This window comes from Tenrec ecaudatus, chromosome 6, assembly GCF_050624435.1.
Source record: "Tenrec ecaudatus isolate mTenEca1 chromosome 6, mTenEca1.hap1, whole genome shotgun sequence".
In the NCBI taxonomy this organism is placed as follows: Eukaryota; Metazoa; Chordata; class Mammalia; order Afrosoricida; family Tenrecidae; genus Tenrec; species Tenrec ecaudatus.
The window spans coordinates 168,346,950-168,374,326 of NC_134535.1; the positions used below are offsets into that span (position 1 = coordinate 168,346,950).

The 27,377-nt window shown below is 42.5% G+C and overlaps 1 protein-coding gene across 1 annotated transcript in view; it reads right to left on the reverse strand.

Annotated features, from left to right (window-relative positions):
- Positions 1-27,377, reverse strand: part of DNAJC1 (DnaJ heat shock protein family (Hsp40) member C1) — a 220,398-nt gene that overhangs the window by 16,496 nt on the left and 176,525 nt on the right. The window contains exon 9 of the mRNA XM_075552477.1: positions 20,728-20,847. Coding sequence (XP_075408592.1) covers positions 20,728-20,847 — 120 coding nt within the window. The remainder of the gene's footprint in view (positions 1-20,727; positions 20,848-27,377) is intronic.

Consider the following 27,377-nt stretch of genomic DNA (forward strand, 5'->3'; position numbering starts at 1 on the left):
AATGTTGCCCGGAATTACGTTCTTCATGAGACCTCTCCTTAGCTGTCTGTATGTACAGAGCTGAAGCATCTCTCAAGATAATTTACACATTCATATAACTGCCACCACCAGTCAGCATACAGAAAAATTACTTGTGTCCTGCATTTTATTCTTTTTTACTTAAGATATTTGAAGATAATTCCAGAGTAGTTCCCAAAGCTCTGATACAATAATTCACACGAGGAGCTTTCTTTTGGGAGAATCACATTATCTGTTAATCCCCTCATACCACTAAGTGATGTAAGGGGTACTGTTTGTGAAGTGGTTTGAGACTATGAAAAAGCAGCAGCAGTGCACTTTGGAGGAACTAAGCAGTGAGAACATGTTCTACTAGCAGGAGATGAGCCCCTCAGGTCAGAAGGCGCTTAGGATACAGCTGAGGAAGAGATATCTCCTCAAAGTACAGTCAACCTTAAAGACAGAACGGGAGCAAAGCTTTTGGCATCTCCAGTTGCTGCTGTGGCGTGACCCAGAATAAAAAAAAAAACTACTGCAAACATCTGTTAATGATTGCAACATGGACTGTAGGAAGCATGCCCCTAGGAAAGCCAGGGGTAATCAAAAGTGAAATAGAACACAAAGATCAATACCCTAGGCCTTAACAAGCTGAAACGGCCAAACTGACAATCATGAACCAGACAATCATATGGTCTACTATGACGGAAATGAACAGTAGAAGAGGAATGCTGTTGCAATAATCAATAAAAAGAATGGGTCAAAATCTGTCCTCAAGTACAGCTGTCAGTGATAGGATAATATCCATATGTCTACAAGGAAGACCAATTAATATTATTCAAATTTATGGACCAACCACTAGTAATAAGAAAAAGATCATTGAAGTTGATTTTTATCAGTCGTTGCAGGTTCAAATTGCTCAAACATGCGATCCAGATATATTGATAATTGCTGGTCAGTGGAACCACAACCTACGCATATTGGTGACTGTTCAGGTGGACTTCCCCAGATGGCACACACAGGCATGAAATCAACCTCATTTGTAGAAAGATGATGGAGCAGCTCAATCTCGTGAGAATAAAGCCAAAGGCTGACCGCACAACAAGCCATTGCTTATATGTAAGTTCAAGTTGAAGACATTAAAGCAAGTCCACAGGTGCCAAAGGATACCTATAGGTACATCCTACTTGAATTTACAGGCTGAAGAACTGGGAAGCGGTGGGATAACCTCAAAAACATCATAAAGCGAAGAAACCAAAAAGTCATTAAAAAGACCAAGAAGAAAAGACTAAAATGGGTATCAGAAGCTGTGAACATAGAATAAAAGGAAAGGAAAATATCGTGACCCAAAAGAGTCAAGGAGAAAATTTCAAGAGGCAGCTTGAGAGCATTATAATGAAATATGCACACACCTCTGTGAGAAAACCAAAAGAGAAAACTGAAGAAAAACGTCAAGCCTTAAGTTGTAGTACGGAAGGATTCCACCACATGTGGCTATCCCGTTGTTCTGCGAGGCTGTCTACTCCTGGACAAAGTTACACTCCCAGAAACCCACAGGGGCAGTTCAAACACAGGTTGAAATCCTTCTCTGAGTTGAAATCCCTCGATGGCAGCTTTCTGAGATCCACTAGTTCCAGCACCATTTATGACTATGCTTTCCCCAGTGCACCCTAGTTGGAAACCTGTTGACCATAGATTTGAGCTTATTATGGAATTATCTATTACATTCCATTGATCTATATATATTGGTCCATGTGCCAATACTTGTTCACTATCATTTTGTCATTAAGTTTTGAAATTGGTAAGTGATTCCGCCTAGTTTTCTTTCTCAAGATTGTTTTGGCTATTTGTGGACCAGGGTCTATTTGGGAGGGTCTATGGGCATATGCACTGGGCTGTTAACCACAAGGTCAGCAGTTCACAACCACCAGCCTCTCCATACTGCTACATGCATTTTGATGCTCTCTTATGACGTACATATGTTTTAAATTTTTTATCTTCATCATGGATTGACCACCTATGGTTGTAACATGCACTTAATGTATCTCTAGTAACTTTTCTTATTTTACAGTTTTAGCTTACATTACTATAGCCATACCAGCTTTTTGGTGGCTTCTGCGTGTAAGATGTATCTTTTATTTATTATTAAACTTTAAAAAATTAATCATTTTATTGGGAGGCTCTTATAAATCATATAACAATCCATCTTTCAATTGCATCAAGCACACTTGAACATATGTTGTCATCAACATTTCCAAATTTTTTCTTTCTACTTGAGCCCTTGGTTTCCTATTTCCCCTCCCTCGCTCATCCTCCCACCCTCATGAAACCTTGATCAATGATATGATAGTTATTTTGTGCCTTATCATGTCCATTGTCTCCCCTCACCCACATTTCTGTTATTCATCCCCTTGGTGGGTGGGCTATCTATCCAACCTTGTGATGGGTTCCCCCTTTTTCTGCCCTGCTCTCCAGGCAACCATCCCCCTACCCTCATGATATTGCTACTCTCACTACTGTTCCTGAGGGTTTTAAGTTTAATCCATGTGTTGAAAGCTCTTATCTGTACCAATGTCTGTACTCCAGTTTAGCCGAATTTGTAAGGTAGAACTGGGCCCTGGTGGAGGGCGGAAGGGGAGGCATTCAGGAACTAGAGGAATGATGTTAGTGCTAAACTGCACCCTTGGGTGAATCGTCCCTTCCCTGTAATCCTTCTGTGAGAGGATGTCCAATTGTCTACGGATGGGTTCTTGGTCTCCACTCCAACCCTCCTCTTTCACATTGATGTAACTGTTTGTTTTGGATCTTTTGATACCTGATCCCTTTGGCACCTGATGATCACACAGGCTAGTGTGCTTCTTCCATGTGGGCTTATTTGTGTCCCTGCTAAATGGCCACTTGTTTAACTTCAAGCCTGTAAGACCCCAGATGCTATATCTTTTAATAGCCGGGCACCATCAGCTTTCTTCACCACATTTGCTTATGTACCCTTTTTGTCTTCAGCTTTTTGAGCCTTTTAAGTCCAATCTATTTGCATCTTTGAAATTAAACGCTCTCCTGTAGAAAACATTTAGTTGGAGTATATATTTTTAAAAATCTACCGTGACAACTTGTTTTCTGAGAGGATTGCTCGGTCCTTTTGTATTTAATATTATTGATATGGTTAGATTAATGCTTGCCATTTTGCCTTTTGTTCTCTTTCTTTTTTAGCTCATACTTCTCTTTCATGCTTTCTTTTGCATTAAAAGACTATTTGACAATGTAGCATATTAATTTAATGATTTTCTCACTGTTCTTAAAAGTACTTTTATTAACAAATCATTCATGTACCACGGAATTCAGTGGTTTAACTCTACTAAGAGCTGTGCACACATCATTGCAATCAATTTTAGAACATTTTCTTCATGTTTGACTCATTATTATTAGCTTCCCATTACCTCCTAACCTCCCCTGCTATAACCCTAAGAAATTATTAGTTTAGTTATTGTTTCTATAGATTTACCTATCCTGAATTTTTAATGAAGAAAATCACACAAAATCACAACAAAACACAGGAAAGACTGCAATCAAAGAGAAATCCAAAGATAATAGAAATTAGAACAAGCTAAAAATTATGTCAAAAAGTGTAACAAATATTAAAGTTTAACCTCATTAGATCTGCAATAATCCACTTTCCATTCATTCTGCCTGAGGGCAGAGCTGTTTGCATCTTTGGTCAATGGTCTAAAGGAATTCAATGGAGGCTTAATTATACTGAGACTCCACAAATGCATTCTGGACTTTCTCTGTCATCCATAGCCTTCTGAAACCAGGTACTCACAATATAAGCTATATTACAATTCCCTCCTTTGATCTTGGATTTTATTATTTACAATATTTGGGTCACATGGGCCGGTGTGTCGCTGTACTTTTTGAGGTTTTTTTTAAGTGGTTACAATAGGGGCTTATCATATGCACCTGAACTTATCAAACTCAGCTTTAGATTTACTCTAGTTTAATTTGGTCACCGAGAGAAAATTAAAAAAAAAAAGACCTTTAGTCATGGTGATAGTCTTTTTCTTATGAGTCAGTCTGTTAGGTGACTTCCTGGGAAAATTTTAGGGTAAGATTAAAAATGTATCTCAGGATATTAAGGTAGATTCTTATATAGCTATGGCATTTAATTCACATACTACTTATAATAGCTCTGTAAAATAGAAACTATTATCCTGTATGTAAAATTAAAGAATCTGAGACAGAATTAATTTATAAACTAGTAAGCAGAAAAGTCAAAAGTTGAAGCCAGGTCTATTTGGCTTCTTGGTACTTTCCATTAAATAACTATCTTAAAATTGTGTATTTTGTAGAGCAAATGTGATACTTACATGGATAACTATTTCTTTTAGAAAAACAAAAGACCAGAGCAATAATAAAGGAGTAGAAGGTTTAATACGAGTTTGGAGAAATCAAGAAAGTCTTCGTAGAAGAAGTTGTACTTGAAAGATAACTAAGACTGAGCAGGGAAGAGCTGAGAGGTAGGAGAGAAGCCAGAGAAAGGACCTTCAACAGTGAGCACGGAGTTGGATAGTGTAGGGCCAGAGTCAGTGAGTCCTCTGGTTATGCTGTGGGATATCAAGGCCTATGTGAATAAATGGGTTGAAATCACTTGTGAATGGGCTTGATTCACAAGTATTTGATTGAATTAAAAATGGCTAGGGTTGGAAGTCATATAATGGAAGCTACGCTTTTGGAAGACGAATTTTAAAGGAATGTTTAGGGGGGTGGGATCGGGGAGGGAGGGGGGCGGGGGAAAAAAAGGGAAACAGAGCTGATTCCAGGAACCCAAGTAGAAGGTGAATTATGAGAATGACGAGTGCAACGAATGTATAAGGGTGCTTTGCTCAACTGATGTATGTACAGATTGTGATAAGAGCCTTATGAGCCTCAATTTAAAGATTAATAAAAAAAAGGAATGTTTAAGACAGGAAAAAGAATTTAAAAATGGAAACACTTGTTAGGAGTATGACCTTGTTCGTGTGTGGTGTTATGAAAGAAGACAACAAACATGAGACATGTTACAAATACAACCTACTGAATGCAAGCTATCCTTCCTACATAACCAAACTGCTGACAATGCGAATTTCAAGTTTATGAAAGTTATTTGCATCATGGAGATTCCTTTGGACGTCTATGTAAGAGGCCATATAACTCCACAGAAACAGTAATTCATTTAAAGGGAAATATACAGGAACTATAAAGGAAATTCATACAAAGGGAAGTATACAAAACCACATAAGAAAAAAACCAGTAGGGCATGATCAAGGGTAATGTAACCAAGAGGAATTGCTGAAACACTGGTGAGGACTGAGCATGATAGTGGGACAGGAGGAATGTCAAGGGAAATAGAGGAAAGAGCTGGGAGGCAAAGGGCATTTATAGAGGTCTAGATAAAGGCATGTACATATGCAAATATATTTATATATGAGGATGGAATAGATCTATGTGCCTATATTTATAGGTTTAGTATTAAGGTAGCAGAAGGGCCTCCACTCAAGTACTCCCTCAATGCAAGGATACTTTCTCCTATTAAATTGGCATTCTATGATGCTCACCTTCCTGACACGATTGCTGAAGACAAAGCGGGTGAAAAAGCAAATTTGGTGAAGAAAGCTGATGGTGCCCAGCTATCAAAAGATACAGCGTGTGGGGTCTTAAAGGCTTGAAGGTAAACGAGTCCATCTAGCTGAGAAGCAACAAAGTCCACATGGAAGAAGCACACCAGCCTGTGTAGAACATGAGCTGTCAATGGGATCAGGCATCCAAGACCCAGAATGAAACCATACCCAAGGTGAATGGAGGTGGGCATGGAGTGGAGACTCAATGCCCATCTGTTGACAATTGGACAACTCCTCACAGAGGGGGTCACAGGGAAGAGAAGAGCCAGTCAGGGTGCAGTATAGTACCAATAAAACACACAACTTTCCTCTAGTTCTTTTGTGCTTCCTTCACCCCACTATTATGACCTCAATTCTACCTTACACATCGGATTAGACCAGAGCATGCACACTGCTACATATAAGAGCCTGCAACACAGGGAATCCAGGATAGATAAACCCCTCAGGGCCAACAAGGAGAGTAGAGATACCAGGAGGGTAGGGTGGGGGGAGAACAGAACAATTGATCACAAAGATCAACCTAGAATCTTCTCCCAGGGGAACAAATGATGAAAAAGTGGGAGAGGGGCAATGGAGGACGATGTAAGATATGGAAAAAATAATCTATAACTTATCCAGTGTTCATGAGGGAGGGTGGGTGGGGGACAGAGGGGGAAGAAACGGGGAGCTGATATCAGGGGCTCAAGTGGAAAGAGAATGCTTTGAAAATGATGATGGTGGCATATGTGCAAATGTGCATGACACATTGGAGGAATGTATGGATTATGATAAGAGATGTAAGAGCCCCAATAAAAGTATTTAAAAAATATATATCTACTTATCTAGAAAGGATATATTACATTTTACTTCAACAATAAAGTACAATTCTAAAAAAAAGTTTGTGGTGTATATTTAGAATTTACATTTTTTCCTAAGCTTCCTGCCTGCATCTTTTGGTCACATGAAGAATTCCGATAAACTTTTTATTTGCGGTCAACTGGATGAAGCCAGAGACTGCTACCACAAAGTAGACCACTCCAACCCACCAGCCACTTCGCAGAACAAAGGGGAGGCGACTTAAACCCATAAAGATTTATGTCTTAGAAACCCTATTATAGGGTCACTATGAGCTGAAATCAACCTGATGGTAGTGGGTAGCCCTAGTCAAAAATATATTTAGCTCTGGATTCCCACAACTTAAGGCACAAATTTTCTGACATCTTAAAGTCAAAAAACAGGCTTGCATATAGTATTTTTTAACTATGAAAAATTGAGAATGAGAATTTTTATACAAAAATATGTAAGAATCCTGTGGAGTAAGTAAACTCCAGTGCCGAGAGGGAGGAACCACCTTAGACAGTCACACAGGATTGACTACCCCAGAGACCTTCTCGATGCAGGTAAGAACAGTCGTCTTGGTCACAACGAATCCCCAAATTCGTTTGTGAATGTTTGCTTAGAGATTCTTTGTGCTGTCAGAGAATTCTGAGTCTACACTTCTCTATATCACAATCTGGCCATGCCACTACACACAGCACACACTCAAACAATGAAACTGGTGGGACATCACTACTGTGACAAAGGTCACTTGGCGCCATACCTTTCTCTCCCACTTAAAAAGCAACTCGAAACGTCTCCTTATTACATAGAAACCAAGCACAACTTGTGATCCAGTTCTATGTGGCCCAACTGTTACATTAATATCCCAGTCTCTCTGCTAAACCCAATCTCTCACAGAGGGCTGGAGAGCCACAATAATCTCACGCAATACCTTTTCTCTTACTAACTTTCAACTTAGGGGTGGGGTTGGTGTGTGACAGGTGATGGCATGACAGACGGTGGCAGGGTGTTCCGTTTAGGAGGAAAGACTGGCATCCTCAGCTGTGTATTTATGACTCTAGGCAGGTTAAGATTTCCCAAATAAGCGAAGTTCAAACATAAAAACTCAATGCCCAACGTGTCTCAGTCAGGATGATTCAGTGATCAGGTCATCATTGAATCTATTTTACTTCTCTGCTCTAGATCCAGATGGCAATTGATGACTATTCTAGATTTGGAAGTAACTATTTTGTGACTTCCTCACAGGGTCCACAGTGAATTTCTCAGCTACCCATCCTGCTTTTATGCCATGCACAATTGCAAAAGTCACAGTCTCCGATTCAACACAGGCTGTGACCAGCTATAGTCAGGCCTTCTTTTCTAGCCTCCTCTTTGGAGAGAACTTGCACACAGGTGAGGGTGCTCTTCTGAGCGACTAGCGTTGTGGGTCACCTGTGTGGTGAGGTCACCTGTGTGGTAATACCATACCCACAGGTGCATTGGCAGTCCCAGATTATAGGGCTGGGTAGAAGTTTGTTTCACCATATCTTGATTTTAAGCCAGAAAAGGTCTGTAATTCCTTTTCTTAGTACAATTATATCAAATTTTATCTTGAAAAGCCTTGTGAAATAGAGACCTTTCAGTATGGTCTGGAACACACAGGCTAGGTGTAGAATGAATTTTTAAAAATCTAAAATAGGTTTTTGACCTTTTGGTGAAATGTTGATTAAAGCATAGAAAATTAATTAGCAAAACAAAAAGTTTTCCATGAGTGGAAGAATTTTCCAATTTTGGGGGCCATAGAAATAGATATTCTCATATTACTGACATCTCCCAGATGGTTCACAAAATACATGTCGACTACTAGTAATAACCTCATTCCTCGTTTTTCAAATGAAGGCTGATTTTATGATATTGTAAATATTGCATAATTACCAAAAGCAAGTCACTGTGAAGTCCAGTATCTGTGCTTTCATTTCTGGTTAGACCCCTGGCTATACTGAATCGGAATCTACATTTTAGTGAGGCTCACCTGGGGATCTGAGTAAAACGTAGAATGGGACACAGCCTATCTAGATGGAAATGCAGCGTATCAGCAGGTTAAACTGGAATGAACCAATTCAAATCCTTGGTTTTCATTCACTTATATTTTCTCCTAATCAATTTCCCATTTGAACTTAGCACTCATTACAACCAAGAACTACTGTAACTTTCAAATACAAAGTGCACTCTGTTACCTGAACATTAAATAAACCACTTCAAAAATGTTTCCAACTGGTAGAAAGCAGTGCTGTTCATTCTTATTATTTCTCCAGTGTCTTTAAATTTTTCTCTGGATTCTCTATCTGTCTGGATAGAAAAACACAAGAGATAACAGCGTTCATCTTAACTATCAAAAAGAGGGCCAAGCATAAACTGCCTGATTATATAGGTAAGCAATGTAGACAGCCATTTACTTTGGAGAAATTGCTGCTGCCAACACATTATAGGGTGCTTTTGCAAATATTGCTACTTCAGTGAGATATTAAAACAACCTAACATATTCACCCCTCTTTTCAAGGGTTTCCTAACTTTGGGGGTAGAAGTTCCAACTTCTTTGAGATTGGGCCTTGGCTGACTTTTTCACCCTCCTTTTTGGTCTCCCCCTTCAGAAGGCTGCATTCTGCGCAAAGGCCAACACTCGAAACTCCTCACACATTCCAGGCTTTCGTCATCGTGTGGTTCCCTGCATTTGCTGTCACCCAATCTGAAGGACTCTTTCTTTCCCTCTCCCTGAGCCCATCCCCATGTCCACCAATCACCAGCTCATCCTGGAAGTCTTGGCTTTAGAAGCCTCTTCTTCCAGAAAGCCTAGCAGTGTACACACAACTTGAAGACAATGTCCCTGACCGTTCAAAACTGCCCCTCTGCTCTACAGCGGGGTCGTGCCCACTGTGGATGACCCTGCTGGTGCTGGAAAGAAAGAGGGCCTAGCTGGCAGCAGCAGGGCAACAGACAAGGGCCCACAGTACTGAAACTGACAGCCGGCTATGTTCTTGCATCTTCATTCAGAAGATTGCAAATGAATTAGGGCAGCGTATCTCAGAAAGAACATCACCATGCGTTACTCAAACCTTGGCGTGGTTGCCAACCGCGCTGTGCCTTTAGTGTGTGTCTTCAGTGTGTGGTAGGTATTTATGCTGTTTGTCACCCTGTGGACGGAAAGGGCTAATTAAAGGCCTACCGCGGGCAAGGGGAGGCGGGCATCTGATGTTCCCCTCTCAGTTATTTGATCTGTCCCTCCTTCCCTCTTGTCCTTTGTGGATGAAGACAACTCAGCCAGACAAAAGGAAACATCCTCTGCTTTAAGGGCCTGAAGTAATGGCATGCCTCTCAAGGTCCTTTTACGGGGAAATGTGGGCAAAAATATTAGCAAACGGCTCTAGAGTTCCCCCGCGAAAGCAAGCGGCATGTTTTGGAGGAAGAGTCTGTCACGTGGTTTAAGAGGAGGTGGAAAGCCCCCGGTCGCCCTCCCGGGCGTAGGTGTCTGCTGCCCCCAAGCTTCCGAGGAAAGGGCATGTTCTTTTGCAGAGCAGATGAAAGCGTTCGGAGCAGGGGTGGAGCGTGGACCCAAAATGAGAGGATGTGAGGAAAGGCAGAGGTAGAGAAGGAAAAGGGGATAAAGGCAGAAAGGGGGTGCAAGTGATAGAGAAAAGCAACTGCTGATGGCATGACCAGGAGGGGGTACTTGGATGTCAGCACTTTCTTGTAGGAATTTATAGGGTATTTTCTAAAGCATGTGCCTCCATTTCCCCAACAAAATCATGTTGATCATTGTGCCAGTTTCAGGTTCAATTTAACTAGGCCCCACCTGTGCATTAATGTTTTTCAGTGTGTGGATTCTTCCAGAGGAGCTCCCTAGAAGGCAGATTAAGAGGGCACACTGGCATGTAGGTACTTGAAGCACGAGGAGTGCAAGCAGCGCAGACACTGGACTGGTTGCCGGATGCTTGCAGGCTGTAATGCAATTGGCGGTCTCAGCCAATTATTCCCAGACCAATGGAAAATAAAAGAAGGCTCATCTGACATCTGGGGTACAACATGACAAGATGGGGAAAACATCAATCCAGAGAGTATGCCAAGCTGTATACTGGGTAAATTCTGGCACAACATCTAACATCCATGGGTCTCCAATTCTCACCTTCAAGAGTGCCGAAAATTCATTCCAGATCTAATGGTCAATTTTCAGTTAGAAATTCCTCTATTTAGTTGCCCTCCATACTCACTGAAGTGACCAAGTAGAGAAGAATAAGGGGGGAAACGCTCTTAGTGCTAGAGCAGTGGTTCTCAACCTGTGGGTCGCGACCCCTTTGGGGGGGGGGTGTGAATGACCCTTTCACAGGGGTTGCCCGATTCATCACAGTAGCAAAATGATGGTGATGAAGTAGCAACACAAATTATATTATGGTTGGGGGTCACCACCACATGAGGGACTGTCTTAAAGGGTCACGGCATTAGGAAGGTTGAGAACCACTGTGCTAGAGAAATTTCTGGGGAAAAGAGTTACAGATCAGATTGAACGGAGAAGAGGACATATTATGCAGACGAAGCTTGCCTGAAGGGGGTGAATGATTCCACAAACACTTTGGAAAAATCTTTAAACTCAAAGCAATAGGTACAAGAGTGAGTGGGGATGGGGCCACTCGTGGATGTCAAAATGGAAGGTCTTTGAGCATTCGGGGAGCGCCTGCACAGGGAAGGACAGGCAGTGGGCAGCCCCAGTTCCGGGTGTTCTTTTAGAGGTGCACTCAGACAAGCGGACCCAGAGGCACAGATGGAGTCTGGCTGGAGAACAACGGGATGCAGGCCTCGGGCAATCTTTGGATCATTATAAAAATCACAAAGAAAAGATCTCCAAAAATTAGCTTTATTCATGAGCTACTGTATATACTCGTGTATTAAGCTGAGTTTTTCAGCATATTTTCAATGCAGTTTTGGTGATAAAATTAGGTGCCTCGGCTGATACTCGGGCGGGCTTATCCTCGAGTATATACAGTAACTTAGAGAATTCTTACCCACTTCCTTGGTAGGGCTTGGCCTGTTCTCTGTAAGTAGCAGAGACTCAGAGTAAGTAGCACAGAACAGAAAGGGGCAGAAGCCCCGGTGGTTAAGCACCCACCAGTGACTCTTCCAGAAGAAAGCATGCTGACAGTCCCTTCAAGATGATTGCTCCCTTACTGCAACGCCATGAGGACCGTCTACCCTCTCACACAGTCACTCTATGCCAGAAGCAAGTCAACAGACACAGCAGCCCCAGAGCACTCAGTAAGAAGCAAATCCAAACCTGCTGGTGACAACGGTGCTCTCTGGTCTCTGTCCTCAGAGGATAAAGAGGGAAACTTTTCAGCTCCTGCCTTCTTGATGAACTCAAGCAATCAGAAACCAAATTAAAGGGGAAAAAAACCAGGTCACGCAACTTAGCAACCTAGAGAAGAAAACAAAATGCCTTGTGGTTTTGGTGGTGGTTTCTCGTTTGCTTGGGACTGAAAATTGAATGCAAACCCAAGAAATCTCTGTGAAACTCCACAGAAAACCCCCAACACAGACCTTTCTCTATGGATGGAAACTATAGGACAAACAGGAAGATCAGTCTCTAAGAAAAACACAGAAAAAGAAAGTCAGAAAATGAGACAGTCTTATCCTGGGGTATAGAAAAATAATTTAAAAAAATTTTTCACTTTTCCCAAGAAGGTTGAGGTGGTGGAAAAGTATAACCCATAAATTACTGACTGCATAGATCTGGCAACCACCTCCGTAACCAGGTCATCAGAGTTTGTAATCGACGACCAAGGAAACTTCCTGTGCCGGTGCAGGTCACAGTCCCTCTCACTGGCTGGTCTGACCAGGTGACGCAACTGCTCTTCGGATTCCAAGAAAGCGGAGACAAGTGGAGGACTCAGCCATTCTTTGGACTGTAAGCATCTGATCAAGTCTATAATTGGCTAAATTTTCAAGCGTATTAATTTCATTATAAAGTGAGAACCACAGAATACAAGTCAAAATGTATTAAGAAACCTACAGTTGGACATAGCCTAACAAATTTTCTAGATTGGATAAAACTCAAAATTCACTGCCATCCAGTCAATTTGGACTCACGGTGACCCTCTAGGACAGGGTAGAACTGTCCAAGACTATAACTCTTTACGGGACCAGAAAATCCATCTTTCTCCCTCGGAGAACCTGGAGGTTTTGAACCGCAGACCTTGTAGATCGCAGGCCAGTATGTAACCACTATATCACCAAGACTCTTCCAGACTGACTAAGAAGAAGGAAAGTTGTTTTTAACCACGGCGATGTGTTAATGTTGAGCAATGTCAAAGGCTGTGAGATGAATTTATAAAAAATTCCAATGTACTAGAGCAGTGAAAAATCTGAAAGTATAATTTAAAATCACTTCATTCCTTATCAAGTTCTATGCAATGATGAATACGTGCTTGGCTGCTAAGCGCAAGCTCGGCTGTTCAAACCCCCGATTGCTTTGGGGAGGAGGAGAACCGACAGAGTTGCTGTGAGCTGGAACCAACTCGTTTGACTGTGGGTTTATACAACCACTGATAAGAAACATCCTAAAGTTAAGTGGAAATGCAAAGGACCGTCATTTTGAGAGGCACAGAGCTGGAGGATTTGTATTGCCCAATTTCAAAATTCCTATGCTGGACAGTGTGCTGACACCAGAAAGGCCTCACAGATGAGTCTAGAGCAGGAAGACTGTTAACTCCCACAACGGAATAAACTGGCAGGAGAACACAGCAGAATCACCCCTGATGCTCGCTAATGAAGCTGGAATCTCACATGCATTGGCATTTTCAATTTTAAGGGACATCTTGGCCTCGGCAAACTTTTGGCTCAACAGGTGCCAAAAGCACTGTGCAATGACCAGCTGGCTCAGGAGTGGATCAACTTTTGAGACGCAAGAGCCAATGCTGTTCCCCACAACAATTTAAAAATGATTCAAGAGCCATGAATATAATTTCACAAATGAAATCACCACTATCTGAATAATGTCCTTTTAAATGCTCGGCTTTACTTTACAGCCACGCGTACGTACCAAAAGAGAGCCCATGTTCTCGCCAGTCCTTTGGGCGAAAGGTAATGAAGATGACTTTGTGGAATGAGTCACAGCCGGGACAAATCGTGGATTTACCAAAGCCCTCCGGAGAGCAAGGTCCACTCGGAACAATAGCTTCTGGTGGGGCAGTTAAATTCAAGGCAGAGAGGTGAACTCAGGAGATTTCAGTGACTCTTTTCGGGGGGTGGGGTGGGGGGTGGTCATAAAGAGGTAATCATGATAGATTTTCTCAAAGGATACAGGATAATCACAGGAGCTTATTATGGAAAGCTATTTAATGAGGAAAACCGCATTGGTGAGCAAATGGCCTCAAAACACACATCCCCTCCCGCACCGCCCATCATAATGCCACTGCTCACTCTGAGTGAAGTAGCAGCTGCCCTAACCTAACTGCCTTGGGTAACTTTGTCCCACCTGCCCTCCAGCCATGATCTTGCCCCTTCAGATGCCTTTTGTTCTCCAAACTCAAGGACATTTGAGACCAGGATGTGTTCCTGGAGGAGGCCCACTCCCCTTCAGCACAGTGCAGATCAGAGCACACAGGATCCTTTGGGAAAAGGAGTTAGAGAAATGGAATACCACTTTCAGAAGGGTATAGACTTAAATGGAGGCTATACTGAGAAACAATGCTTCATACTTTGATGTTTTTGTTTAATATAGGTTTTTATGATTTTGGAGCAATGCTTTGTCACTTACTCTCATATAGTTTATAATAATGCCCTATCTGCATGGAAGGGATGATAAATCCAGGGTGCAGTATGGCACTGATGAACTTCATAACTATCTTCTCGTTCTTCAATATTTCCTCCCCTTATGAGTTAGTCTGTGTACGCTTAGAGAAAAAAAAACTTATAGACACTCATATTTTTTGAGAGATCTATATAAAGGGTAAGTGTACATTAAGAAAGCAGTCCAACCCCATAAGTCCGACACTAGTGTATGTCCGACACCAATCTACAAAGTCCTCCTCAATCTCACAAAACACACGCAACAATGCCAAAGGCAGGAGGAAAGCCGAAGCAGTGAGCATGTAAGCACCTCAGCGCTGACGGGTCAGGGTAGGTCCATGTGGCTTCTCCTCAGAGATGTCTTGCAGGAAGTGAGCCTTGCCAGCTGAGGCAGAGAACTAGCTAAGGTAACCGCACACAAGTCCAACCATCAGAGAACAAGAGACCAGAAAGGCGAGGCTTGCCGAGCCCATTAATCCCACATGTGTTCACTGGCCAGGTTAGCACAATAAACCTGAACTGTCACACATTAATATCATGGTTTTTGTTTTACCTCACTCATCATGTTAGATTTGTGTGTGTTTATTTGTATATTTAAGATTGTTCAGTACCTGGAAGTCAAGATAGAGAGCCCTTCAGAAACAGTAACAGGAGTAAAGGTTCCCTGAAGGTATGGTAAGAGGAGGGGAGGCGGAATAGGGAGCTGACAGCAGAGATGACTGTAAAACCCCACATGATGGGGTCTAACAAGAGAACTGTATGTGAATGGATATATTGGACTGTGTATGATATGGCAAAAAATAAAAAAAATAGAAATAAGTGTTCCTGGGGGGTTGAGTGCAGGAGGGAGGAGACAAAGGAGAACTGATAACAAGGAATTGAAGAAGAAAGAAAATGTTTTGAAATTGATTGTGGTAGCAAGTGTACAATAAATACTGCTTGATGTGATTAAACTCTGGACTGTTATGGTATGCGTAAGAGCTCTCAATAAAATGATTAAAAAACCAAAACCCAAAAGAATGTCCTATCTGTGGTTTCTTAATGTTGAGAGAGAAATGGTGGCATGGAATGCAAGCATATAAACTTCTGGCCTAGAAATCATATGCATATGGTACACACACACACACACACACACACACGTTTTATCTGATGGACACCAAAGGTCCTATCACCAAACTCAAATACGCAATCAAGTTGACTGAAATTGTTATATCAATCATTCGCAACCCTGGGATAAGAACTTGTGCCATGATGGGTTACATGTTCAGTGGCGAACCACAAGGTCAGCTGTTTGAACCCACCAGCCACTCCGAGGCAGAAGGATACAGCGTTCTGCTCTCCAAATGATTTATAGCCTCAGCTTCCCAAAGGGGCGGTTCTTGACTGCATTAAAGTGCTGTGAGTCAGAATGGACTCGGTGCAGTGAGTCTGGTTTTTATTAAAACAGACGTATCTACATAGAGAAGTTCTGGTGGCCCCGTGGGTTTGGGGGAAGCTGCTAACGGCAAGCTCAGTAGCTCAAACACACCAACTACTGAACAGGATAAAGATGAGACTGCTTGCTCCCATAAAGATTTTTTTAAACCAATAAATAATCCATTAAAATAGTTGACTTAGGCGTCTGCAGTGGTGGATGTACCCACTACTCCAGCTCAGTCCTGATGGAAGGGCTCTGCTTGACTGTGTGGTGAGACGAGATGAGACTCTTGCGGTGCCAGGTCTTACAACCTGTGCCGTGAGGAGCTTCCTGCCCCTGGTTCCTGGAGTCTTGGTAGGCATCCTAATTGGCCCCCCTTCCCTTTCAGTTCTTTTAACTTTGTCCCTCTAAGCAAGCCAGCTCACACTGTCTCCAGGGATTTTTCGGCTGGTTAGAGTAAAGTGCATGTCCACCTCTGTTTTTTCAGGTTCTGGCGTCCTTCGCAGCCATGATGGTGCGGGGCAGTTTCCTGACTGATTTGTTCCTCGGGGGATGGGCAGGAACAAGGGAATGAAGCCCCCTACCACACTGATTATGTCTTCCTCATGAGCATATGTAAAGATGTATCTTTATAGTCTCAGAAACCTACAGAAAGTTTCTATGAGTCAGAATTGATTTGATAGCAATGAAAGGTGGTTATAAGATTAGCTTAGCAGAAATATGTTAAATCTCCTCACAGGTTGAAAGGATGGAGGGAGGGAGGGAAGGAGAGAAGTTGTGAGCTTAGGCTCAGAACAAGACCGCTGTTACAGAAAACAAGCGTCCTGATCATCTTCATGTTTTTGTGTAGGACTAGTTTGATTCTGAAAGCAAAACCAATGCTATCGTTGCCAAAAAGAAATACCATATTGAGGTTTTAAAAGCTCGCAAGCTGAGATCTAAGATGCAACTATTGGTCTCTCCCCAAAAGAGTGAAGATAGTCAACGACTCAAGGAACTCAGGAGTCCACAGGGCTGCTTGCCCTGAACCACAGCCTATAACAGAACTGCTCGGATCACGATACAAGGTCCTGGACAGAATAGGGTGTGTGTGTGTGTGTGATGTAGATCAAAATGCAAACCCATGAGAAAGACCACACTGACTGGTCTTACAAAGCCTAGTGAGATGCCGAGATTCTAGCGTCACATACGCTTCAAAGCTGGCACAGAACCTACTCCAAGACCACCTTTCAGCCCAATGCTAGGCAACGAAACTCTGCCACCGGGGAGCGCACTCTTCTCGTCAGAAGGATCAACCCGAGGAGACCCGGTGGGCGACAAAAAAGTTCAGGAGACAAGAAGGAAGGCCGAATGGCCACCCAAAACCCCAGAGGAGGCCGGAGGGGGCGTGTTGGCTACGTTGAGGGGGCTGCAAGTTATGCCATGAAATAAAGGGTACACACACCGTTGCAATGGAAACCCCGTTTGTTCTGTACACTGGCACCAAACGATAGCCACCTGCTACCAATCCAATGGCAGAACAATTCACTTCAGCTTTTGGAAACATAATAATGCACAAGCACCCCGCCCCGCAACCCCCCTCTCCCCAAAATTGATAGTTCCTTTGGTCCCTCTCTCAAGTTCTAGTTAGTTAAAAGAAAAATTGTTAATTTTACGAACATCTCTCCTCTTTTCTCATTTATAGAGAGGTTCTTACCTAACTACACACTCCTGACCTCACACTGGGGGCACTAAGCTAATTATGAGTCAGCTTCCATCCCTCCACCTGTCTTTTGTTTTGCTGCCTACCTGGGCCTTTTTCTAGCCGGCAGAAAATCTCCCATCAGTCTGTTATCACAACCAGAATGCAAGAGATTAGGGAGCAGAGAAAGCAGCAGAATCGGTTTACATCCTTTCAGGCAGGATAATGATATTACTTCACAAACAAGAAACCCGAGTGCCCCTGACCTTACTGAAGAAAGCCTTCAGCTAATAGTCACATTAAGGCTGGGTTTCCATGCCACACAGTATTTGTTCCCTCTGCTGTTTCTATAAGTTGAGTGCCCTCTGTGGCTACCAAAATTATTTGCTGAAAGGCATACATTAACATTGAAAACACTTAATCTGTAATGAAGTAGGTCTTACAGTTGAGGTCTGTCTAAGTTAAAATATACTTTCCGTGGATTAAAAATAATAATCACCTGGCTTGTATTTGTCAGGAGCAGATTTCAGCAGTCTAACTATGTTAACGACAACAATTAACATACTTAAGACTCCTTTCTTAATTGATGAATAAAATAGACTTTTCACTATGATCTGTCAACTCAAATAAAGGACGTGTAGATCCCACCACTGCTCCCCTCCCACCCCTCTCAAAAAAAGGTCAATTCCTTCTCAAGGAAAGGGAACTCAGCCTACAGCTACAAATCCAGCCGGAAGAAGGGTCAAAGAACAGATGCGCGAAGACAGAAGAGGTGGAACAGGTGATCCGGCAGTATGCTGAGGTTCTGATTACATCACACGGAAAGGGGTTTCTTTCTTCATAATCAGACACTTCATGAAAACAAATCTAATTAACGCCTTCAGTCCCAAAGTGGAAGGAGCGATCTTCTAGTGCGGTTCACTTCCACTAACAAGAGGACCTGTGCGGGCAGAGCCTTTTCAGCTGTGCCAGCGTGCGATTCCAAAGCCATCCATATGCAATTACGAAAGTATTCAGGATCTGTTCTCAGACGCCTGCTCTCTCTGAGAGTGATTTAAAGTTTTCCTGTGTGCAATTCAGCTGTGAAGATGATGCTCACAGAATGGAAACATATGGAGTCTGCATCAATGTAGCTGACATAGGGCAAAAAAAGCAAATCACAATGACATTTTTGGGTACCAAATGCTTATTTCCAAGGGAGTTTTGGTATTAAGAAAATAGAACTAGTACTTGGCAAACACCAACAAAAACCCAACAGCACCACCAAAACCCTCACAGAGTCATGTTTACCACTTTCACGAGAAAATACAACTATTCTAAGTCAGGCACCCTTGTGGCACGGTGTGTAAAGTGCCCAGTGGCTCTCAGCGGCTCTGTGGAAACCCACGGGGGCAGTTCTACTCTGTCCTCAGGGTTGCCAGGAGCTGGAACCCACTCGACAGCATTACGTATGGCTTGCCTTCTATTGTATAGCACCAGTCGCTCTGGGGTAAGGTCTAGGGGGGCGGAAACTGAAACAATACTTTTGCCTGCACGGAGACGACTTATAAATTATGTATAGATTTCTCTGTATATATGATACTAACACGCCATCTCAAAGATCTGTTGTCTATATCACGTGTATACTAAACATTTTTAAACTTCCATCTCTCTACTCTTAAAAGCACTGATGCAAATTTAACCAGATTTTAATGACAGTAAATTAATTGAAATCAATTTCCTATGTGCCCTTGCCATTATTAACTGTGAGGCCATGGAAAAATGTCATTTACAACCTTAAAGATGGTGCTATCTTCATTGGAGATAATAAATTAGTGAACTATTTTTTTGCGGGGGACCCATTGGAGCCAATGTTTTATAACTTCCGACATATCAGGGGAGCAGTTTTTTTTAACCAATCTTTTGATGGTTGTGCAGCTCAAGGGTCACAGTACTTAAATGAAAACACCCAGATCTAGAAATTTCTTAGGTATTTACCAATAAGTCATTATTAATTTATCTTTTGGAAACAATCTTAACACAAGATAATACCACGGACCTCCCAGGGCCATTCTTAGCAAAAGTAAAAGTGTCCTTTGGGTTCTTTGCCAATCTCTCAAGATAAATAAGCAGAACAAAAAAGGTTGTTTGCTATAAACTACGATGGTAACGTCCCTCATGTAACTGGATTAATTGCTGAAGCCAGGTTAATGCAAAAATTTTAGAAAAAATTCAAAATAGCACTCCTTTAAAACAACCTGTACACTAGTAAAAATATCTACATATCTAATTAAAAATTCCCACCTCAGTTTCTACACACATATGCACGCAAAAAGATACAAAATCACAGCAATAATATGTTCTGTGTGTCTGCTTCTAAATAAAACAGTCGAAATCTACTCTAGAAAATAAACTTTTGTATTTATGGAGCAAACCACTCTTCTTTGTAGCTGCTTTTATAAATCATTCTGCAGGGTTTTTATTGCTCATTGTCAAAAAAAAAAAGAACCGAAAGTATGCTAAAAGAATTAAAGGGAATACTTGAATAGTTTTGCTCAACAATAATGTAAACATCTTAGATCTGTAGGATTTATGTAAATCTAGGAATTTAGTAACGAATGTGTCAATGAAACATTTCTGAATATTCAGTATGTGTTAGGCACTAAGCTGTGTGCTCTGAGTGTCTGTCCCAAGTGTCCTAAATAAAAGCACCCAAAATGCCGAGCCCCAAATTTTCCATGTAAACACTATCAATTAAACATTAGGTTCGGCCATGCATATCTCACACTCTCTTTCTCCCCATCCCCCTCTCTCTCTTCTCCCCAATCAGCAACTTGTCAAAATAGAGGGTTGATATCAACCTTGAAATAAAAATCCAAACAGTTCATTTTGGATTAGAGGAGTACTGCTCATTTAATTAATGCAAATCACCTGTCTAAATGCCCACAGAAAGCTACACTTCAGTGTTAAAGAGATCCAGCTGAAATACAACTTCTCCAACTCTGGTCAGACTGAAAACTTTTTTTCTACAGCTAAATGGGGAATCATATGAAACACAAAAACTGGCACTGTTTTTCTGTGATTAGGTTACAGTAGCTTAAGTCTCTCTCTAAGCACAAGAATCCTGCCCCCCCCCACCCCCACCGACACACAGACACACAATGATCAGTTACAGCTGTTAACTGTGGACCAGGAGACTAACCTGACATCTGCTTCTCGCTTGTTTCCTTAATGGTTCGCTTCCAGGTTCTACAAGGATTGTAGCCTCCCTTCAAAGAGTGTGTGGACCCATCCCATGTCTGCCTTCTACAGACTCTTGCTGCCTCTGGTTTGTCCCCCTCTACAAAGGTAAATCAGAGCACACTCACATCTGTCACCGATCGACCCAATTCATGGGCAATCTTTTCCCATCGACCTGGGGTCCCTCCTGGGAACTTAACCATACTCCTCGTCAGCTGGCTGAGGTCCTCTTCTGTCCATTCAGGTGCCTGCAACATCAAAAACACATACATAATCGGGAGGTTTGCTAAAACTTCTAAAAGCCTGTGAAGCAAAGTGCAGGCAATATGGTTTCTGCAAGTCAACAATATTATCATACTTTGGCTTCTCTTCAAATCTTATAAATCTTTTGCTTTTTAAAATGCATCCAGTAGTTTACAGGAAGGTCGTTTCATATTTAACATTATAAGAACGCGCAGCTCCGACAGCTTTAATATTTTCCTTTGCATATGAAACTAAAAAGCGGAAATGTTCAGAAGCCAGGAGTTTGGAGACAAAAATAATGGCAAAAAAAAAGACAATTCCGTTTTACTCTCAAGTGAGGAACCATTCTGAGTACTTTGTGACATCAACACCTGACGCATCAGTGCTCGAGGTGTGTGAGCTTCAAGAAAAACCACCTTTTTGAGAACACAGGAAACACTGCAAGGATAAATGAAAAGGCGGACAAGCAAATATGCTGAATTATTAGAATCCCAACTGAGACCAAGATTCATTTTCAAGAACTCTAAGTTGCTCGTGCTGACAGTGCAATGCTTGCCTTTTCATAAAAAACCTGGAAATAGAAATAAAATTAGAAAAGGCTGCAATCAAGCCTTATATCATGAAGTCCGTGCAGAACACTTCATTTCGGAGATGGCAACGGTCTTCTAAAAGCTGACCCAACCATAAAGCTGAATCCACCTTGCGGAACAGTAAAAACCTCAGAAGTACAAATCCCACTAGCAGACATACTCTCCCCATTTTACTCAGCGCCGGTCGAAGCCAAAACTTAGCAAAGCCAACAGGAACTATTAGTAAATGACCCCATTGCCATTCTTCCACATTACAATTTAGCACCGGACAATCACTCACCAGAGGCGGGAACCGCTCTGGTATTAAGTAATACTCGAGATGCAGGAAGCCTACCTTATTTTCCTTTAATGAGAAAGGAAGGGAGGAAGAAAGAAACCTTTGAGACAAATACCTTTTCTAATCACCATTTCCGATGAAGCACAGGCATACACGGGCAGTTTGCATTACAGAACCATCAGCACAGAACAACAGTCAGAGGTGAGTGACCCCAGGGACTATCTCCACAGCCACAGCAAAGCTTCTCCCTGACACTAATCCTCCCTGTCATTCTCCCACTGTGCGCTCGCCACACTGACATCCGCCTGCCTCACTGCAAGCTTAGCGGGGCCCTTCCTGACTTTTTACTGTCTCCCCCAATCAATGGCTCAAGCGTGCTCTTTTCACCACGTCCAAATGGCAGCTTCACTCATAATCAAAGTGCACTGCCCCAGTTAAAGGGCTTTCCGAAAAGGCTCTCCTATTTGCATTCATTTGCAAAGCAAACTACTTTTATTCACTTTGTTCTGCTATCAAGAATGTTCCCTGAAGCAGATAAATTGGCATAAATACAACCTGCCACTTAAGAGTCAGTAAATAATAGCCAATAGTAGGGAGGATTTTATCAATCATTCTACTTTGTATCCACTAAAAGCTGAAAGACTCAAACATATTCATCTGTATGGTCTGTAGGATACATGCATAAATTCACTTATATAAAAAGAGCCTGCACTGGGAATGGTCGGAATTTCTTTGATATTTAATGAACATCAGAAATCTAATTCTTCATGTCAGATAATTTAACATTTTACACTGCGATTTCTTTCTTTTTGCTTGCTCTTACTTCAGTCAGAGGGAAAAAGGCTCGTTGCTTATTCGTATTTTATTCAGAGGAGCAACAAAAAGATCTTACTGTTAGGAATGTAATTTGATTCTCAAGAAAATAATATTTTTAGTGTTAGGAAGCTGAAGCTTTAGTAAGTATTCCAAATGAGTTTCAGGAATGCAAGAGTTAAGTTTGAAATAGGAGCGGCCAGAAGGTAACATTGCATATGCATCGTATTGAATTCTTTGACGAAGGCATTCAAACCACTTCACATTATCAATGCATTTCACAGTCAATCGAGTAATCTTATTTCTGTATTGATCATAACAAACATTTTTGGAGCAAACAAAATAGTTGAAAATGGCAAGAACATAAAACGTTACTTCGCAGAGTGAATGAGTTCTCTAAAAGAAATTTCTACTTCAAAGGAATTGGCTTTTTGAATAGGGTACATTGACAAACGATAAGCATGAACAAAAACCAACCCGGTGAATAATACGCGTCCAGTGCCTCCTTTTCCTGAGAAGGAGACAACTTCCCACCACATATTCGGACTGGAGTCCAGAGAAATCACCTTCTGCTGGGGTTGTGCTTCCTTTGATTTCATAGTTACTTTAGGGCTGTTATATTTATTACTAATACGTAAAAAAAACAAACGACCAGTGACATCAATACTGGCTAGGGCCATAATCCACAGCCTCTGAGGGAATCCTTTTAACAAGTCTCTCCCCTACAGCTGTACAGCACTTTCGTGCAGGTGTAATTCCTCAGCAATAGTGAGTTGTGTCTTTGGAAGCAACAGAGCCTACTGTGATCCAGCTCCTCCGGCAGCCATGAGGGTGGCCGTGGTGTGAATGTATTCTCCCTGTTCTAATCTGGAGCCAACTGTAGCTGTGAAAGTCACATGAATGCATAAGCATACTGCTTTGCCACTTAAAACCATATGTGTCCAATATTACTGAAACATGGGGCCAAAAATTCATCTCTATAGTCAAGTAATGGAAGATGCCACATGGTGTGGGGACAGCTGTTGTGACTACACAAGCATTCCAATTTTGCATCAGAAAAGCTCCGCTCTGGGAATAAATTTCCATACTGAATACAAAATAAAAAGTAAGCAGTTTTCAAGTTATTCAATATTTTAATGGAACAACCCCAAAATATATTGACTAGAGTAAAAACCCATATAAAATTTCAATGGTCTCAACCGAGGGGTGCTCTTTTGCGGATGGATATTGTGCTCAAATACTGGGCGTCTTTAAAAATATGTAAACTTCCGGGTGGCGTTGGGATAGACGAGGCAAGGAAAGCATACTGTACTTTTAAAGTCATCTCTCTGCACCTTCCCCCCTTGCAAATTTGGGCCATAAAATTTTAATTACAATACGCGATTTAGTTGGTACAGAACATTTAAGTCCAAATTAAGACAACTTTTGACTTATTTTTGTATCTCGTAATTTAATACAAAGTCCATTTCTATATAACAAAGAGAAGCTACACCAAAGCTCGCTAATGAACATTTTCTCTTGACACCAAAAGTTACAGTTCGCGCTATCCCGTTTAAAAAAAATTTTTTTAAGGTACAGTTTTATATTTAATTGGGGAGGGGTGACCTTAGCTTATTCTATTATTTGTTTGTATCCCATCAACTCTGTGGCGGTCACAGTTGGCTTTTTGCACACAGACTTTACGAGAAGGTCAGTGAATTCTTGGCAGGGAGGCTTGGTGAATGTGGTCTCTTTCTAGCAATTGGGGTCTTGGAGATGGCATCACAGGTGGTCTTGGGAAGTTGCCCAAGGTGGCCGCAAAGCCCGTGGCCAAGGTGCAACAGTTGTCAATATCTGCATCAACAGCAACTTCTTGGACCTGGGCAGCAGGGGACAATGGCAGGGTCCCTGGGGATGGGGGCGAGGTGCACCAGCATGTGCCTGTAGCAGCCCCGTCACCCTGCTAATCTTGTTCCCCCCAACAGCCTTGCCACACAGGGTCCGTGGGCAGCTTGGCCAGGATGAAGATCCCAAGGATAGTGGGGCCAATGTGGCTATAGTAGTCCCTGACAGTGACAAAGGCCTTGAGCCTGGTACGCTGGTCAGTTTGGGCCTACTTCTGCACAGGCATAATCTCCAAAACCTTGTCCCCGCAGGACATCCTGGGAAGAGATTGATGATCTCAGACTCTTGATGGGCAGGAGAACCAGCCCATGTCCTCCAGGGACTTGACCAGATGCCCTAGCGTGGTCACAAGGAGTCACAGCGGTCCTCAGCTTTGCTGAGTGGGCTTCCACTCCGGGGCCCCAGGGCTGCGCTGGTGTCATCCGCCACTGGGTATTTTCTCAAAGAAGTCAAACATTTCTAATAGATCTAGCTTGAGGGGCTCAAGTGGGAAGAGAAGGCTTTGGAAATGATGAGGGCAGCATATGTGCAAACGTGCTTGACACACTAGAGGAATGTATGGATTGTGATGAGATGTAAGGAGCTCCAATAAAAGTATTTACTACCAATAAAAAAATAGATCTAGCTTGGTTAAAACATCAGACCCTAATACAGGTTCCCTACATGGTGTGGTCGGTGCTCGTCTACCGAATGTTGGTGGGTTGAGCCCCCTTGCTGGTGCCAAGGGGGAAAGGCCTGGTCATTTGTTTCCATGGAGACCACTCCCAAGAAAAGCCTACGAGGCAGTTCTCCTCTGTAACTCAATCGTGTCACTAAGAAAAGGGGTTGACCTGTACTGGGATCACAAAACTTTTCTTCCCGGCTTAACTACTGAGTAGTTAAATACCCTTGAGAAATGCAAATACGTATTGCTCAATGCCCACGATAGAACCAATTTCTTAAGTTGGAACGAGAGCTGTATGTCTGAATGCCAAGTGCACGTTCTCAAACAGAAAGTGAATAGAACATTCGAGTCAGTTCCTTACAGTTGGCAGCCTAATGTCAAGCTCATGGCACTACCAGGAATCCCTGATGTCCTCTACAGGTGCCGTGCAAGATGACACTATGTGATTTGGACAGTGGATGGACAACTTCGGCAGGTTCTATTCTGCTTCTTACAGCTGCTGCTGCTGGAGCGGCCAGAGGAACCGGTGCTCCCCGAGCCCTGAATGCTGCTCCCCTTCTGAGCAGTAGCGGCAGCACAGCGCCACAGCTCCGGCCGGCCAGTCACCTGCCTGCCAAGCAAGGCCCAAGAACCTACACCGACAAGCATGTGCTCTGTGTCCCCTGTCCATATCCCACCTGTGGTCCAGGGCTGCAGTAGTCTGGCTGCAGTAGTCTGGCTGCAGTAGTCTGGCTGCAGTAGTCTGGCTGCAGTAGTCTGGCTGCAGTAGTCTGGCTGCAGTAGTCTGGCTGCAGTAGTCTGGCTGCAGTAGTCTGGCTGCAGTAGTCTTTAAAATCATTGGGTGGAGAAGAGTAAACAAAAGGAGAGCTACTTTTCCTCAGAAATAAAAACCAAAACACCTTATGGGGCCATGGACAGATCATGAGTTTTGATCGTATCTGAATGGAATGATCAGTGATACATACCTATAAACATGTGGATAAATGGCATGTCAAACAGCAAAATTTAAAGCAAATCACCAGGATAGCTTTTCATGGTGGCAGGAGGAAGCTCTTCACTGACGAACCACTTAACGACTCACTACAAACCACTGCACCGTAGCCCCCTTAACATCGTGCCCAGAAAGTCTTCTCTCCAGCTGCGACTTAGCCACCTTGCTGAAGACACAGGGTGCCTCCCCTGGACCAATTACAAAATGTAGTCTATGGGTTGGCACCAACCTGGCGGCAATGATTTGTTACCAGCTGAGACCAAAGAATGACACATTTTTAGAGTAAAAGTGAGAAACTTAGATTTCAAAAAATTTAAAAGCTGATTCTCACTACAGGCTGTTTGAGAAACACTGCCCAGAACAATGAGAACTGTGTAAATTCCCTTGTAAACATACATATGAAGCGACTTAAGATGTATGCAGAAGGCAGGCAATGAAACAGGAGGCAGAAAAGGGATTGATGCATGTACACTGTAGCATGGTGATACATATTTAACATACTGTACAGAGTACGGGAAAACCAAACAAGTCCGTCTTAGAAGAGATACAATTAAGATGCTTCTCAGAAGAGAAGTCTTTGGACATGTACACACTTAGGAAAAACCAATCACTAACAAAGGACATCCGGTTTGGTATAGTAGAGGTCAAGGGGAACCCAGGAAAACAAGGGAGAGCCTTAGTAAGGCAGATGGACACGATTGCCCAGCAAAGGACGTGAGCACGCCAACGGTCATGAAGAAGGCTGGATCACACTGCCACCCGCAATCAGCCAGGACAACAATTCTGTAGTGTTCTCAGGAAAGAAGCTTTATTTTTTATTACTGTTTTGGGGTTCTCATCTAAACCACAGAATATAGAAAGCTATTTGAGTGACATTTTCCCCCAACTATTAGAGAAGTTTATTTTTTACACAGAATGGCTGTGCTTAGGCATTAGGTCATAATCTCCTGCAAAACTTATTTCAAGGAGGTTGCAAGAAAGAGCTTAGCAAAATAAAAATCCTGGTTTGGTGTTCTTCAAGCAGTATTTCACTAAAGTTTTCTACTCATTTTTACTGCTTCTCTGAGAATATTACTAAATTCCTGCACAGGTTGAGAAGACCTGAAGGGGGTTGTCTAACAACTCCCTGGGCAGTCTTTCATCCAAACTTCCTGTTCTATCCCACATCCGAATTTCTGAGCTTTCCTGGGCTGCTGTGATGTCAGCTAAGAGGCCCAGGTGATGCTGTTGGGTAAGCATTGGTCCGTCCAAGCATAAACAGTCCAAAACCGCCAGCTACTCCTCGTGAGAAAGCGGAAGCTTTCCGGTCCTGTGTA